The sequence below is a fragment of the Diospyros lotus genome, chromosome 5 (assembly GCF_014633365.1).
Source record: "Diospyros lotus cultivar Yz01 chromosome 5, ASM1463336v1, whole genome shotgun sequence".
Lineage (NCBI taxonomy): Eukaryota > Viridiplantae > Streptophyta > Magnoliopsida > Ericales > Ebenaceae > Diospyros > Diospyros lotus.
Genome location: NC_068342.1, coordinates 3,842,781 through 3,858,378, shown reverse-complemented (window position 1 = coordinate 3,858,378; position 15,598 = coordinate 3,842,781). Strand labels below are relative to the sequence as shown.

Sequence of the window (15,598 nt, the reverse complement as noted above, 5' to 3'; positions counted from 1 at the left end):
AAGTGTGCACATTGTCATAACTTAGTCGGCATGTTAAGTGTCGACTTGGGTATGATAGGTAAATATATGTATTTAGAGCATTTTTCCTGTGTGGGTTCCTATGTGGGCGTAACATAGCCTGATACTTGGCTTATGGGGGCCTTGTCATCACATTTATATTGCAAAAATCATTGCATTCTTATATATTGTATCGCATGGTAATCAATAGTGGCTATGATGGATAAGAAATGAGCGTAAGACTGTTGGGCTAAGACCCACAACAACTATATGTCATGATTATGTGTTATTAAAGATGACAAGAGACATGAAATGATATGGTAAAGAACATGTTCCGCATACGGGATCCGCTAAGCTCGGGTGGCTAAATGCTGACTCGTGGTAATTTTAAAAGTAATGATTTGGTAGCCTACACTTGGTTGCTAGTAGGTTGGTATGTAGGGACTTGGGCGCCAGTGTGTGCATCTTATGTGGGCCTCAAGGACCGTATATGTGGAGTTTACTTTATGTTTATACAGTTGGGACTAATGCACGTACTGTATGTGGCATGATATGTTGCTGCAATGGCATGAAATGCATGTGGTGTAAAGAAAGCTCTATCTTTAACCTGTTGCCTTTCCTTCTTATACTTGTTGAGTCTCGTGACTCGGACTTTATTTTAACATTATTCCAGATGAGGGGGATGTCTAAGGTGATAGGTACTCATAGTGGGACATCGTTTTGGGTCCTCGGGCAATAGATGTGTACAAAGCTCATGGAATGACAAGTTTGATGTTTTACTCTTGTGTTTAGTTTTAATGATAAAAAACAAAATTGATAATATAATTTGGAAACAAAAATCAATTTCAAGTACCTTTGTGAAAATGAAAACCAAATGATCTATAATTTTCTATAAATGGAGTTTTTCACAAAAAAGTTTTAAGATTTAAAAGAATCTCCTAAATGATTTTATAAATTAGTTTTGAATCATTGGATAAACATATGTGTATTATCATATTTTATGTATCAAAATGAACTAAGAAATGTTATTTCTCTAAGTTCAGAAGATTAACATATTATAAGGAGACATAAGAAAATATTTTTCATTTTGAAAACTATCTTCCAATATTTTGATAGCTGATATTCATTGTTACTAAAATAATTTTTAATGAATTTTTAATAAATAGAAGGTATGTATTTTGGGTGGTAAAATTACTAAATCCCGAGTTTGTACCAAAATCAAAATTTTATTTTTTATTGTTATGGATTTTGATTTTTTAGATATTTTTATTGAATCCAAATAGAGGTAATTTCTTATTTACATTTATGTATTAAAGTAAATAAAAAGTAAAATATAAATTAAAGAAATCGTGAACATTTACTTAAACTAAATAAATGTAAATATGTTGTAATTTGAACTGTCGACTACATGTTTTTAATCTATCAACTAAGTATTTCATTATGTCGACTATATGCCATGCATCTGTTGACTATACTTTGCATTTGTCGACTATATTTTGTTCTGTCGACTATTTTTATAGTTCTGTCAACAGTATAATTTAATTTGTCGACTATCAGTGTGTATTTTAGAAGAAGTTTTCTTCATATTTTTGATTTGTCGACTATGGTTATAGTTTTGTCAACTATGTTTATTTTTTGTTTATATAATTAGTTGACTAACCTCTTTAGTTTGTTGTTTGTGTCTCTAACAGTTTTCAATGGCTAGTTTCTAAGTCTCCAACGGCTAGTTTCGGACAAAATTTTTGGAAAGCCTATAAATACAAATCAAGGAGATTAAGAAGAGGCTAATGGATGTGAATGAATTGATTTGAGCTTACATTTATACTTGTTTGTATTTACGTTGATTGTGCTTCATTTTTCTTTCTTCAAGACTTTGATATAAATTTGTATTAATTCATTCAAACCTTGTTTTGTATTTTGAAAGACCTTATATCTAAGAGATTCATCTCTTAGATTCTCTCTTATTGTTGAAATCTTGTATTTTCTAACTTGTTGTGCTAGAGGACTTGCTTTTTGAAGTAAGGGGTTGAAATATCTAACTAGGTGCTAGAAGGCTTGCTTGTATAAGCAAGGGGTTTGTAATTTCCTTGTCTTGGATTAGAGGGCATATTTGGTTAAGTAGGAGGTTTTAGTGGATTGGTTGAAAAATCTTTAGTGAGGAACTAAAGTAATGGATTAGGCTTGGTTAAGCCGAACCACTATAAATCTTTGTGTTCTCTTGTGCTTGTGTTATTTGATCTTTATCTTTTCAAGCATTCGTTTATTTCTTACTTGATTGACATATTTATCTTTCTTGATTTACATTTGTCATTTTTTATGTTTTAAGTTTTAAATCACTAAAATCTTAATTTGTATCAAAAAGTTTTTCAAGTTCTATCAAATTTTTAAATTACCCAACTCACCCCTTTCTTGGATGTGTGCTATAGGATTTCAAAAGTATCAAAGTTGTGGGGGGTCTTTTATTTTGCCAAGAAAGAGTTAGATTATTTTGTATGGTTAACTTATATGTATATGTTTAGTAAATATAGTCCTGTATAGGTGTACAAACTAGTTTTGTAAAAGGACTTTGGGAATCGCTGCACCATATCGTTTCCAATGGAATTTTATAGCATGGTAATGGTTGTTATTATAAGTTGTTCTGGTTCATTACCATTAATGACTTTCACGAATCCTTTGTGCTAGTGGGAGCTCTAATTAAGAGACGGGTTTTCACATTGTTGATTGTTGGCGGTGGCAATAGATAAAGACAAGTGGTGTCGTAATGGAAGATGAAGCTTGGGAGGGAAATAGATTGGGCAAGGAAGGAAATAGGCGATACCAAGGGGTGTTGGCAACATCATGATAGTTAGGCAAAGACTACAACTATAAGTCATTGATTTTTTTTTTTAAGGGGTGTTTGTTAACCAAGATAAGAGAGAGAAAATGTCAAATATGAGAAGCATTTCAGATGTTTGGTCATTTCAACGTCTTTGTTAAACTTATCTGCTTATTTTCGAAAAAGATTTCACGTGACATTTTATCTCCTTCTTTTAAGATAAATTTATTTGACATTTCTCCTCAAATAAATTTATTTTACATTTTTCAGATAAGTCTCAATTATCTATATGCCTCTTGTAGGATAGTTAATGTCATTTAATATATTTTAAAATTTTTAATTTATTAAAAGAACTTATTCATTTAAGTTTTATAATTAATATTATTTAATAAAATTTTAAATTATCATATATTTTGACAATTTTTAAAATTTAAATTTCTCTCTTTATATATATTTTATCAACTAATACAATTTCTTTTACTAATTTTTAAATTATTTTATTTAATTTTATATTTTATTATCTATTATGAAAATATGTTTTGTCCATTTTTTATTATCTAGGTGGAATTATTGTAATTCCAACAATAATTATTTCTACTTTTTAACTCTTTTTAAATCTATTTTTGAATATGGATTTAGAAAATAAAATATTTTTTTTTATTTTTTTGACAATTCATATTAATCATAAAATACTATTTTAATCATAAATTTGTTGTTGATGTTAACAAATAATTTTAAATGAATTTGGTAATAGGGATATTTTGATAAAAAAAAAACTCTTATCTTAGTACTTATCATATGTATTAACAAACACATAGAAAAAAAAATACAATATTAGTGAATTCTAAAAAATTTAACAAATAATTTAATAGAAATTTTAGAATACTTTCTAACCTTATCTTGATCTGAAAAGTATTCTAAACTTATCTTGATATCTCTTATCTCGCTCATTTTAACAAACGCCTCCTTAGTCAATTAGTTGTTAGTCTTTTTTTTCTTTTGTCTTTCCTGTCTCTAAATTTGGTTATTGTTATCGATGGTTATCAACATCACTAGTATTTTTTTATTTTTCTATAATCATGGATGGAAAAGAGAGGAAAGAGAGTATTTTTGAGATTTAAAGTGACACTCTATATTAATATATTATATATTATACATTTTGTATTAATATGATATATAATACAATATATTAATACATAAATATTACCTTAAATATTAAAATTAAATGTATAAATAGCATATATATATATGTATGTTATTTTAAATGACTTTCTCTTGGGATGGATGAGTTCTTGTTGTATCTGCTCCATATATGTGGGTAACCTAACTTTGGAAATCCACCAATTTTCTGCAAATCAAAATAAGTAGTTGAATGACATGTTATACAAGTAACCTGCCTCTATGAATTAATTTATTATAGTTTGGACTATAATAACAAAGAGTTATTAAAATTATTTAAAACATTACATAGAGATGGTAAAAAATAAGTAACTACTATTCGGGTTGAAAATAATTAATCTTATATATATATATATGTATACACTAATGTTAGAAATTTAAATATCTTATAATATGAGATAACACCTCTAAGAGGCAACTAATCTATTAGTCATGTATATCTTGTAAATATTAAATTAACATATTATTATTATCTCGAGCAGGAATGCTATGTTGTCTATTGACGGGCAACATAACATTTGTCCGATAATGAGGGGGCGTGGGCCCCATGTGCAGAGGCGAGCTTCACGTGCATGGTCCACGCCGCCTCACTGACAGGCAAATGTTATGTTACTCGTCAGTGGGTAACATAGCATTACTATTATCTCGAGATGATAAGTTTAAATCTTCTTAATATAGTTGATTTTTATTTTTTTAAAAACGCATAAAATGTATCTTTTAAAAAGTACTTTATTAATAAAATTTCGTAAATGTGCGTTATAATAACATGCACACATATAGATATATATATATATATATGTAAAATTTATATGCAAAGTCATTGCAATTTCATTTGGTAACATATTTCAAAGGTCATAAATTTATTTATAGAAAAACGCAGTCAATTGTTTGAATATGGTTACTACTTTGATGTAGATGTAGAGAAACTTGCGTGCAAATCTTGGGGGGTGGTGATGTGAATATGGAGAAACTTGTGTGCAAATCAAATCTATGAAGTTGGTTCGTACGAGGATGAATTGTCTCTCTCAAATAGCCAAAAAAGGAAACTCTCGGGCATCCCAAGGAAAGTACTGTGCCTGCATCCCAAGAATCAATCAAACACCAGAAACCTAATAATAGAGTTTCCTTTCTTTGTTTAAGGAGGACCATTATTATGATTTATGAGTGGGGGTTGGTTGTCTTTCCGCTTTTTCTTTCCTCTTTCATGGCGAAGATCGGTTCGGTTGCCCGGAAATTGATCGGTTCGAACGAAGAAGCTGCGGCGACGCGGCACGATTTAAGGGGGGCAGGAGAGTCGATAAGAGCAAGCCATTTGGCAGAACCCCGTCACGGTTTCCTGCTCTCTGTTGTTTGTCATACGTGACTGATCGCGGACACAGCAGCGAATATTGTTGACTTCGTTACAAATAAAGAGAACTTCGCACAGATAGGTAGAGAGAGAGAGAGAGAGAGAGAGAGAGAGAGAGTTGTCGGAAAAAGAGGACCGGCAGAAGTAAAGTAGAGAGGGAGGAGAGATGGGGAACTGTTTTTCTGATGTGAAGGGTGGGCAACAGGCAGTCGGGGGGGCCCAGCGGAGCAGCCACCAAACCGCAATTAGCGGCAATGCCGGCGGCAATGACGCCGCCCATCTTTTCTTTAGGTCCAAGGGCCTTCACTCCCTTTATGCCCAGATTGAGGTATTTTCTTTCTTTTTATTTTTATTTTATTTTGTGGTCGAATTGGATGCATAGAAAAGGAGAAAGGACTCACGCTTGGCGAAAATTGTACTTCTGTGTCATCCTAGTATTATCATACCATCACCTGGGGCTTTTTGCGGCTTCTTCTTTCTTTTTCATCTTGCAAGCGGTGGAATAGAATCGAGTACAGTACGTTTGGCATCAATTTGTTTTCCAGGAAAAAAAATTGTTCAACTAATATGAGGAGAGACCGTTGTTTGACCAAAAGAAAAGTTAAGATTTCGAGTTCCTTCGTCTTTACTCTTTAGCATCAAGTGATAACAGATTCCTTCCTCGAACTACGAAAGTCATATTCTTAAATTCCCTGTACTGTTTGGAATGGCCACGGCAATTTCCAACATCTATGCAATTGGCATTATCAACTTGGATTTTAGAAACAGTGATGCTTATGCTGGGGCCCAATATCTTGAGAGATGCTTTCAATCCTGTTGAATAACGAGATATGAGAAACAAAAATTGAAACACAAGAGATTTTGATGTGGAAAATTAAAAAAAAAAAAAAATCATGGTCGTCAAGATAATAGAGAAAAATATCACTATATAATAAAGTTTACAACTACAAAGTTCAATATTCTCTCTCTAAATCCATCAAGTCCTAATTACACTCAATTCCTATCTTTTACTAGTCTCTCACAAGTGATTTACATACTTTGAATAACAAATTAAGTATCTTATTTATAGACTAGTTTTCTTGTTCACCAAGGTTAAGGTTTTCTTGTCTAGTAACAATTAACAAATGACTAGTAAATAGGATTACACACTAAACATGAAACAAATATTAGGAATTTGAAATAATCTTTAAGACTAATTAGGATTTCTCATTAAAAATCCTAACAAATTTGATGGAAACCAATCATTTAATACTAATTATTCTTCTATACGTATGGTTTGATGGGCCAATACAAGTTCTAAACCAGTGCTAACTAGCGCGCCTAGGCCCAAGGCGCCTTGGGTTTAGGTGTATCTGGACTTTTTTTAATTACTTTTTAAGTTTTTATTTTATTATTTATTATTGTTTAAATTTATTGTTTCAACTATAAATTTGATAATGAATAAAAGGGGTACTACTTCAAATGCTACAATTGAATTTGAACTAGATGAAGATGGAGAGGGAGATGATGTGGAAGAAAATATTAGAGATGATGGTTCTAATGATGAAAGTATAGAAATGTTTGATCTTGATGATAAGAATGATTTTTAGATTATTTAAAATGCATAATTAGTTAATCTTAATTAAGATTTAAGACTTATAAATTGTTTTAAGATTTAATTTAAGTTGATTTAAAGACTTTTAAATTACATCTTTTTGTATTTTTTATTATTTTTTCATTAATATATGCTGAATTTTTTAATTTCCTTGATAACATGCTTGTGAATATGTAATTAGGAGCATAGTTGTTAAAGGCGTGCCTAGACGCAAAGTGCCTTAAGGCACTAGTTCAGCGCCTCGCCAGGGTCGAGACGAGGCAATTTCAATGAGGCGCACACTTTGCACGGTGAGGTGTCGAGGTGAGAGGTACGTCTCATGAAACCTAGGTATGAAACATAGGTTTTAATTAAAACTTGTCAGACTTGGATCTGACAGTAGGGTTCCTTTCGTAAATGGGAAGGAGATATGGTAGGAGGGAAAGATTGAGATAAAGAGAGAGAGAGAAATCAAGAATTAGAACGGAAGAGAGAGAGAGAACGAAAGCGAATTGAGAAAGGGAGGGAAAGGAATTTGTGGAATAATCCTCACATAATTCCCCATCCTCTACTAGCTGGTATTTATAGGTGAATTACAAGTTGGTGCGGCAGTAACTAATTGCCCAGCGCGCACCCGCTTGAAGGAATTTGAATTATTCCTTTACATAGTTATTACAATACTGCCATCTACTGCTCTAATTACCCCCATACCCTTGGTCTATGACAATTTTCCCTCCCTTAAAATATTTCTTGTCCCCAAGGAATTAAAGGAGGCTGGAACTTCTTGGAAATCGTTGTAGGAGGTCGGGAAGATACTCCCATGTCGTGTTGTTCGAATGGAGGTGTGACCATTGTACCAGGACTTGAGTTAATGGAGCAATCTCGTTGTATGTCACGCGTTTGTCCAACACTGCCAAGGGTTCACCTATCTCTGCTATGGCTTCCAGTAGGGTTGGCAGCGTTCTACTGGTGAGCTCTGTAAGGTCGATCGGTTTCTTCAAGAGCGAAACGTGGAAGACGGGGTGCAGACCTACTCCTTCCGGGAGCTATAGGCGGTAAGCTACCGGTCCTACCTTAGCTAGAATTTTGAATGGCCCGTAGAACTTGGGGCTGAGCTTAGATATGGGCCCTTTGCAAAACAAATGCTGTTGGAACCTTCTGACTTTCAAATAAACCTCATCTCCTTCTTCAAACTACTTTTCCATTCTATGCTCATCTGCCAACTGCTTTATTCTTTGACTAGCTAAGGTCAGTTCGTGCTTAATGGTGTGGAGAGCTTCTTGTCGGTCCTTCAGGTACAGGTCAACAGACATTTCGATGGGGGGTACTGCATTACCGCCAGAATAATGAGGGGTAAATACTCGAACAGAGCTTCAAAAGGGGTACGTTTGTGTGCGGTATGGTAGTTGGTGTTATACCACAATTGTGCCAAAGCCACCCACCGACTCTAGCTTCTGGGTTTGGAGATACATAGGCATCTTAGATAGGTTTTGAGGCACTAATTAAATCTTTCCGTCTACCCATCCGTTTCGGGATGGTATGTTGAAGAGATGTGCAGTTTGATGCCTAGCCCTTGGAATAAGGTCTTCCAGAATTGGCTGGTAAAGACCTTGTCACGATCGGATACAACCGCTTTAGGTAAGCCATGAATCTTAAAGACTGTATCCATCAACTTCCTAGCTACTTCAGTCGCTGTGAACGGATGAGCCAATGTGAGGAAATGGCTAAATTTTGTCAATTTGTCTACCACCACCAAAAGAGTGTCGGCTCCCTCAGATTTTGGTAACCCTTCCACAAAGTCCATTGAAATCAATTCCCAACCTTGCAAAGGTATTTCCAACGATTGTAGGAGGCCTGGTAGGGTATTTGCTCATGTTTGCACCTTTAACATGTACTGCATGCCAGGATAAACCAGTTCACGTCTCTTTTTAATCCCTTCCAGTAAAGGAGTTGTCTGACCCGCTGGTAAGTGACGTTGAGTCCGGAATGACCCCCAATGGGAGAGTCATGCAGGCTCTGTAGGATCTTCTGTTTCAGCTGGTTGTCATCCCCAATAACGACCCTGTTGTGGAACCTCAGCAGTCCCCCTTTTAATTGATAGTTTGGGTCAGTAATGGTACTTACTGCTATCTTGGTGATTAAATCTCGAATCCAAGGAGTCTGATCATAGTTGTGGGCTATATCCTGCACCTAGTCCGGAACTAACGCTGAAATGGCAAGGCAAGATGCTAAGCCATCCCTCCTAGACAGAGCATCGGTTGCTCTGTTCTCTTTTCCTTGTCGATAAAGGATAACGAAGTCAAAGCCCATGAGCTTAGTGATTCCCTTTCTCTGTAATTGATTATGCACTCTTTGGTGGGTTAAGAATTTAAGGCTCTCGTGGTCGGTCTTAATGGTGAATTTCTTGCCCTCTAAATAGTATCTCCATTTTTCCACTGCTATTAGAACTGCTAGTAGCTCTTTGTCATAGATGCTGAGTCCCAAGTGGCGTGAAGCCAATGATTGGCTTAGAAACGCCACAGCCCCTATTCTAGTATCACATGCATCTGTTTCTAGGACAAACTCCTTGGAGAAATATGGGAGGGCTAAAGTTGGGGCCTGAGTCATGGCTGCCTTGAGAGATTCAAATGATTCCTTTGCTTCTGGACCCCAATTGAAACTGTTCTTCTTTAAGAGATTAGTCAGCGTCTTGGTAATCACCCCATAGCCTCTTATAAACCTTCTATAATATCCAGTCAGGCCTAGGAAACCCCGCAGCTCTTTCAATGTTCTTGGTCGTGGCCAACTCTTCATCGCTTCAATTTTGGCCTACCCATACTTCTCTCCACAATGAAGACATAGGCCTAATTGTCTCTTTTGATCTTCCGACAGATTCTTGGGCTGTAAGATAGGCTGACTGGTCTTTCCCATGGATCCTCCCATCTGCCATTGGGAAGTATTACCCCTGGGATACGCCCTAAGGTTGTGCTCCTCTCGGTTGTTTTTGGATGATAGCCTATGCCTCCTCGCAAAGGTTTCCATCGATAGCTTGTGCAGGTAAGCTTGTTCAGCTGCTTGGGCCACTGTGGTGGGAAACAACATCTTAACTGTAGGCCTAATTAACTCCTCCAACCCACTGATAAAACTTGAAACAAAATACTCCTCATCTAGATATGGATGAGACAATGAGAGTAAGGCCCTTAACTCCTCAAATCTAGTTTGATATTCCTCCACCGTGCCCTTTTGTTTCAATTTGTTAAACTCCTCAATGACATCAGATCGGTTTTTCTGCCCAAATCTTCGGCACAATTGGCTTACGAACTCCGGCCAACTCAAATCCCCCTTCCCATGGCTCCAAGTTTGGAACCAAGCATCTGCCACATCATCTAAGTATGATGCAGCCAAACATACCTTATCCCCTTTGGTGACACAATGCTAGTAGAATACTCGTTCACATCTGCGTACCCACCACCTCGGCTTATCCCGATCAAAAATTGGGATCTTCATTCGTGGACCCGGATTGGGTGGATAGGCCTCTCCCTAGTTCCGGTAATTCATACCTTCTCCGAATTCAGCTGGATCTCCACCACATCTTGGATCTAGGTGTCACGGACTGTATGTTGGTGAAGTCAGGATGGGTGAGGATGACGATCTTGGGGGAAAATTCATTGGCAAATTGACATTCGGCTGCCTCGCAAACATGCTCAAAGCTGCCATCAATTGCTGATTGAGTCCCACGAATTTTTCCCGAATGCCATTCATTGCGCGATCCAGCGATTCCGTGTATTCGGATCTACTTTTGTGGATCTCCTCCTACGTGTGCCTCATTCCCAACTCCATCGTCTTCATCCTCTCGTCTACCTGATCCTAATGGTGTCGCAATCCAATTTCGATTGCATCCAATCTGTTCTCCAACTGTTTAGCGTGCGTTCCATTAGCCATTACCAACTCCAGGTCTTGGCTCTGATATCAAATGTCAAACTCGAATTTGACAGTAGGGTTCCTTCCGTAAATGGGAAGGAGACATGGTAGGAGGGAAAGATTGAGAGAGAGAGAGAGAGAGAGAGAGAGAGAGAGAGAGAGAGAGCAAATTGAGAAAATGAGGGAAAGGAATTTGTGGAATAATCCTTACATAATTCCCCATCCTCTACCAACTGGTATTTATAGGTGAATTACAAGTTGGCGCAACAGTAACTAACTGCCCAGCGTGCGCCCGCTTGAAGGAATTTGAATTATAAGACATAGTTATTACAATACTACCGTCTACTGCTCTAATTACCCCCACAACCTTGGTCTATGACAAAACCTAGGCAGCCCAATTCCTCCCATCTTCTCAGTTCCAACATGTATACATTACAACATATTTACATAATAAGTAAATGTTCATATTTTCTTTTATTTATATTTACCTTCAATTTACTTTAATAAATAAATGTAAATAAGAAACTACCTCCCATTTGGATTCAATAAAAATATGTAAAAAATTAAAATCCATAATAATAAGAAAATAGAATTTAGGTTTTAGTATAAACTTAGGATTTAGCGATTTTACCACCCCAAAATACATACCTACTATTTCTTGAAAAATTCATTAAAAATCATTTTAACAATAATGAATATTAACTATCAAAATATCGGGAGATAGTTTTTCAAAATTAAAACATTTTCTCATATGTCTCTTTATAATGCGCTAATATTCCAGATTTAGAAAAATAACATTTTTCAAAATGAAAACATTTTCTTGATTGAAGAGGATGATGAAGATATTGATTTTGATGTTGGTGATCTCCTTGATGATGATTGGTTAAAACTTTTTTATTGATTGTGGACTTGTAGTGTTTATATGTTTGTTTAGAACTTTGCATGATATATAATTGGTACTTATTTGAGTTTGAGACTTTAAGTTTAAACTTTGATGATGTTTCTAGTTTAAACATTTGCATGGTGAATGAATCAACTTTGATGATGTTGGTTTAGAATTTGAAGATAATGAATCATTAATGATATGTATGTGTTATTATTGATAATTTAATAGTTTTTTTTATGATTTTCAAGATATTGAGTTTTTTTCTGAAAGGTGCACCTTGCCTCGTGCGCCTCAGGTTCCAAGACCCTTTGCGCCTTTTAGAACTATGATTATGAGTTAAGACTCATTTTATATCTTATTCTTCAATTAGGATATATATATATATATATATATTTTTAAAGTTAGCATGCACTTAGTTTCATCAAGCACGCATCTCACCCTACGCCTTAGACTACAATACCCTTTTGCGCATTGGGCCTTTAATAACACTATTCTGAACGTTGACCATAGCAGGGCTCCTTGAATTCAACCGAGAAAGTTTTTTTTTTTGTTTTTAAATTTTGTTTTGTTCAATTCAAGCATTCAAGCAGTACAGCCCAAACTTTTAAGACAAAAAAGGCTGGGTTTTTTATTGTTTAAGATTTAGAGGGTTACCCCAGAGAAAATGCTATTAGGTTGATGGTTTTTGACCATAATCTTGGCACACTACCTCTTATATCTCTGTTGGGTTCTATCTTCAGTCTCACCGTGCCAATTGCTGATCTTTGACTCAGAGTTTAAAATGTGATGTTGGTTGCTGGTAACATTTGATTTCAAAGTTTAAGAATGGCTTATTATTAGTTCATCTTTTTCGAGTAATAATGGTGAATGCAGGGAAAAGACAAATTATTGGCCTAATAGTGTATTTTGACTTTGGTGTGCAGTTATCTTTATCAGCTTCGAAATTACTTGACCGTGATATAGCTTCCAAGGTAAACCTTTTCTTCAATGAACTGAAGTCATTGAATATGATTACTATATCTCCATTGGATATACATATTTTGTTGCCATGGGTGCAGTATGCTTATCTCTTCTTATGCTTTCTTATCATGGTTCCATTATTTATCCTCTTTTTCTTTTTCTTGCTTCGGACTGTCTTCACCTTTGTGGCTGATATGGTTTGCCCTCTCTAGTTTCTAAGACCAAGCTTCCACATAATTTTCTGTTTTTGTTAGTTTGGCTGGGTGACTGTGCCACCATTTGGCGCATTGACTTTTGAGAAGTGATAACCTAAAGTGGAATAAACAAATAATTCAACCTAACAAAGTGCTTTAAAGCAAAAAATTTAGATAAATACTGATCACCCTTATTATTCTAATCATACTGGTTAATAACAGTTTTCACACTGGCCTCTTATGCCACAACCGAGGTGAAAATTCTCATGAAAGGATAAACAAAATGATAATAGCATGTTTCTGCTAAAAATTTTAGAGTTTACAACTAACAAATAAGCCATTCATTTTGAATTACTTACCTGATTTAAGAACTGGTTTAATATCTGAGTATAAGAGTTGAGGTTGTTGCCATGGCTTAATAGTTGAATATTTGTTCCAACTTCCATGGTTTGCCTTAAAAGTCTGAACTGAAATAATTCTTTTATTTGTTTCTTTTCTTTCTTTTTATCATTATTTCAGAGCGATCCTATGGCTGTAGTTTATATGAAAAAAAGAGATGGAACTCTGGAGGAACTTGGTCGCACAGAAGTAATAATGAACTGTTTGGATCCTGAATGGATTGAGAAAATTAATGTTACTTATCAGTTTGAAATCGTTCAGCCGTTGGTGTAAGCTGTCTGCAGTTTTGATAACTTTCAGCTGCATTTGATAGCCTTCTCTATAGTTGACAATTTATTTTGATTATTCTCTCTTTTTTTCAGCTTTCACATATATGATGTTGATACAAGATACCACAATTTACCCGTCAAGGTATGTTATGTTTCTGAAAGAAAATATGATTCTATCACGTTGATTTCAAATTAGTTGGCAACCCACATAGTGGAATAAAGACTTGGTATGTTAGTTGTTGTATTCTGATTTCAAATCAACTAGTTTTATCAGAAGTTGGTTAGATTTATTTTCTATTTGTCAATACTTAATGATTTAGATGTATGATGCCCTAAATAACAACTGAATATTTGCCACAAATAATTATAGCAAAGAAAAAATACACACATAAATATCCTTCAGTTGACAATTTTATGCGTGAAGTGAACAAGAGATATTGTGTTAAAAGGATTATGTGAAATTGGTAGAGAATAATAACCTCAAAAATTATTTTGAAGGTAACCTAGTCATCAATCCTTGTGTGCTGGTTAGGCATAGTGATAATATGCTAAACGCTAGTACTTATTTTAATGGCTTCAACAGTAAGATATACACTTGTCCCATTTTTCAATTCTCATCTCCCTTGGCTATATATGTATAATTATATTTATATTTGTTGTTAGCATTTATTGAACTCAAAAGGAGATTTCATTGGATGTTAAATAGGTTTGTCTCAAATTTCAGGTGCATAACTTAAGGTCAGATGTGTCTATAATCAGTTGTTTTCCCTCCCTTCTTCAGTTTTCAAATTGTTAACAGCTGTTCATATTTAGAAGGGAACATAAAATTGCTGGAGACATTTTTTTTTAATTTTATTGGTGTCCAGCAGATGCTGAAGTTGAAAGATCAAGAATTTCTTGGTGAGGCTAATTGCGTCCTCTCGGAGGTAAGTTGCCTTAAAATTATGATAAAGTTATTTTTATTGCCTACGGTGTATAAAGACAACTTTCTGATCCTTGCTTTTATCATGTTCTATGTGCATAATAGAGGTGTGTATGTGTCTAGATGTTACTTTTCTATTTATTTCAGCATCCAATGATGATATAGTTGAATTGCTCGATTAGTTTCAAAAGAGGCGTTTCATATGCTTACTCTATCTGAACACCTCTTGGAGATTTCACATGTGGTAGTCTTGCGCGCCCCCCCCCCCCCCCCCCCAACGCACACACCCACCCACCCAAAAAGTAAAAAAATAAAAAACTAAAGGAAAAAAAAAATCAAATGGAGATTCTTATGTTCCAAGGGCTTACAGTATATCTTTTCTTTTGTGAACTCATGGCAGATAGTGACTAAACGAAGTCCAAATTTAACCCTACATCTTCAGAATAAAAACGGGCGAAGTGGGCTAAAAAATTTGGGGACCCTTTCTGTACACGCAGAGGAAACTGTTGCTTCAGGGATTGCATTTGAGATCACATTTCGCTGTTCGCAGTTGGTGAACAAGGATTTATTTTCCAAAAGTGTATGTATATAAGGATGACGGTTTCTAAGTTTTAAGGTTAGCGGCTTTAACTTTTCTTTCTCTATGCTCCTTTTAGGATCCTTTCTTAAGAATATCGAGGCTTGTTGAGAATGGAGGTTCTGTTCCAATTTGCAAGACAGAAGTAGTGAGCAACAACTTGAATCCAATTTGGAAGCCTCTATCTCTAACTATGCAGCAACTTGGAAGCAAGGTGAGATTTTGAGCTTCTTCTGGTATGAGACCGAAACCAATTTGTTTTTTCAGGTTTGATATCCTTGGCTGTCATTTTTTTTTAGCAACAAGGAACCTGCTTTAATGAGTGGTCTTGGGTTTGAGTCATTGTCTCCTCTCTTATTATAAGCTAAGAGAAGAAGGATTTCTATTTCACCATGAATGAAACAACTTGACTCCTCTCTTTTTATAGAGGGTGGACTCAACAAATTAAGATATTTTAACTCTAAACTATAATCAATCAATCAAAGATTTGGGCCAATAATCAAGGGATTGGAGCCAATCCCCACAATTAAGGGATTGGAGCCAATCCCCACTAATCAAGGGATTTGTCTCCTTTCCCAC

At 35.2% G+C, this 15,598-nt stretch overlaps 1 protein-coding gene across 4 annotated transcripts in view; it reads left to right on the top strand.

Moving 5' to 3' along the window:
* The first annotated feature begins 5,419 nt into the window (after positions 1-5,419).
* The window catches only part of LOC127801254 (protein BONZAI 3-like), a 47,588-nt gene continuing 37,409 nt past the window's right edge, over positions 5,420-15,598 (top strand). The window contains exons 1-8 of one of the 4 annotated variants that reach the window (XM_052336191.1): positions 5,420-5,667; positions 5,775-5,939; positions 12,622-12,669; positions 13,372-13,520; positions 13,614-13,662; positions 14,390-14,446; positions 14,843-15,022; positions 15,099-15,233. In XM_052336191.1, coding sequence (XP_052192151.1) covers positions 5,506-5,667; positions 5,775-5,939; positions 12,622-12,669; positions 13,372-13,520; positions 13,614-13,662; positions 14,390-14,446; positions 14,843-15,022; positions 15,099-15,233 — 945 coding nt within the window. In that variant the 5' untranslated portion in view covers positions 5,420-5,505. The remainder of the gene's footprint in view (positions 5,668-5,774; positions 5,940-12,621; positions 12,670-13,371; positions 13,521-13,613; positions 13,663-14,389; positions 14,447-14,842; positions 15,023-15,098; positions 15,234-15,598) is intronic. The other 3 variants (XM_052336192.1, XM_052336193.1, XM_052336194.1) reach the window with 3 other exon arrangements.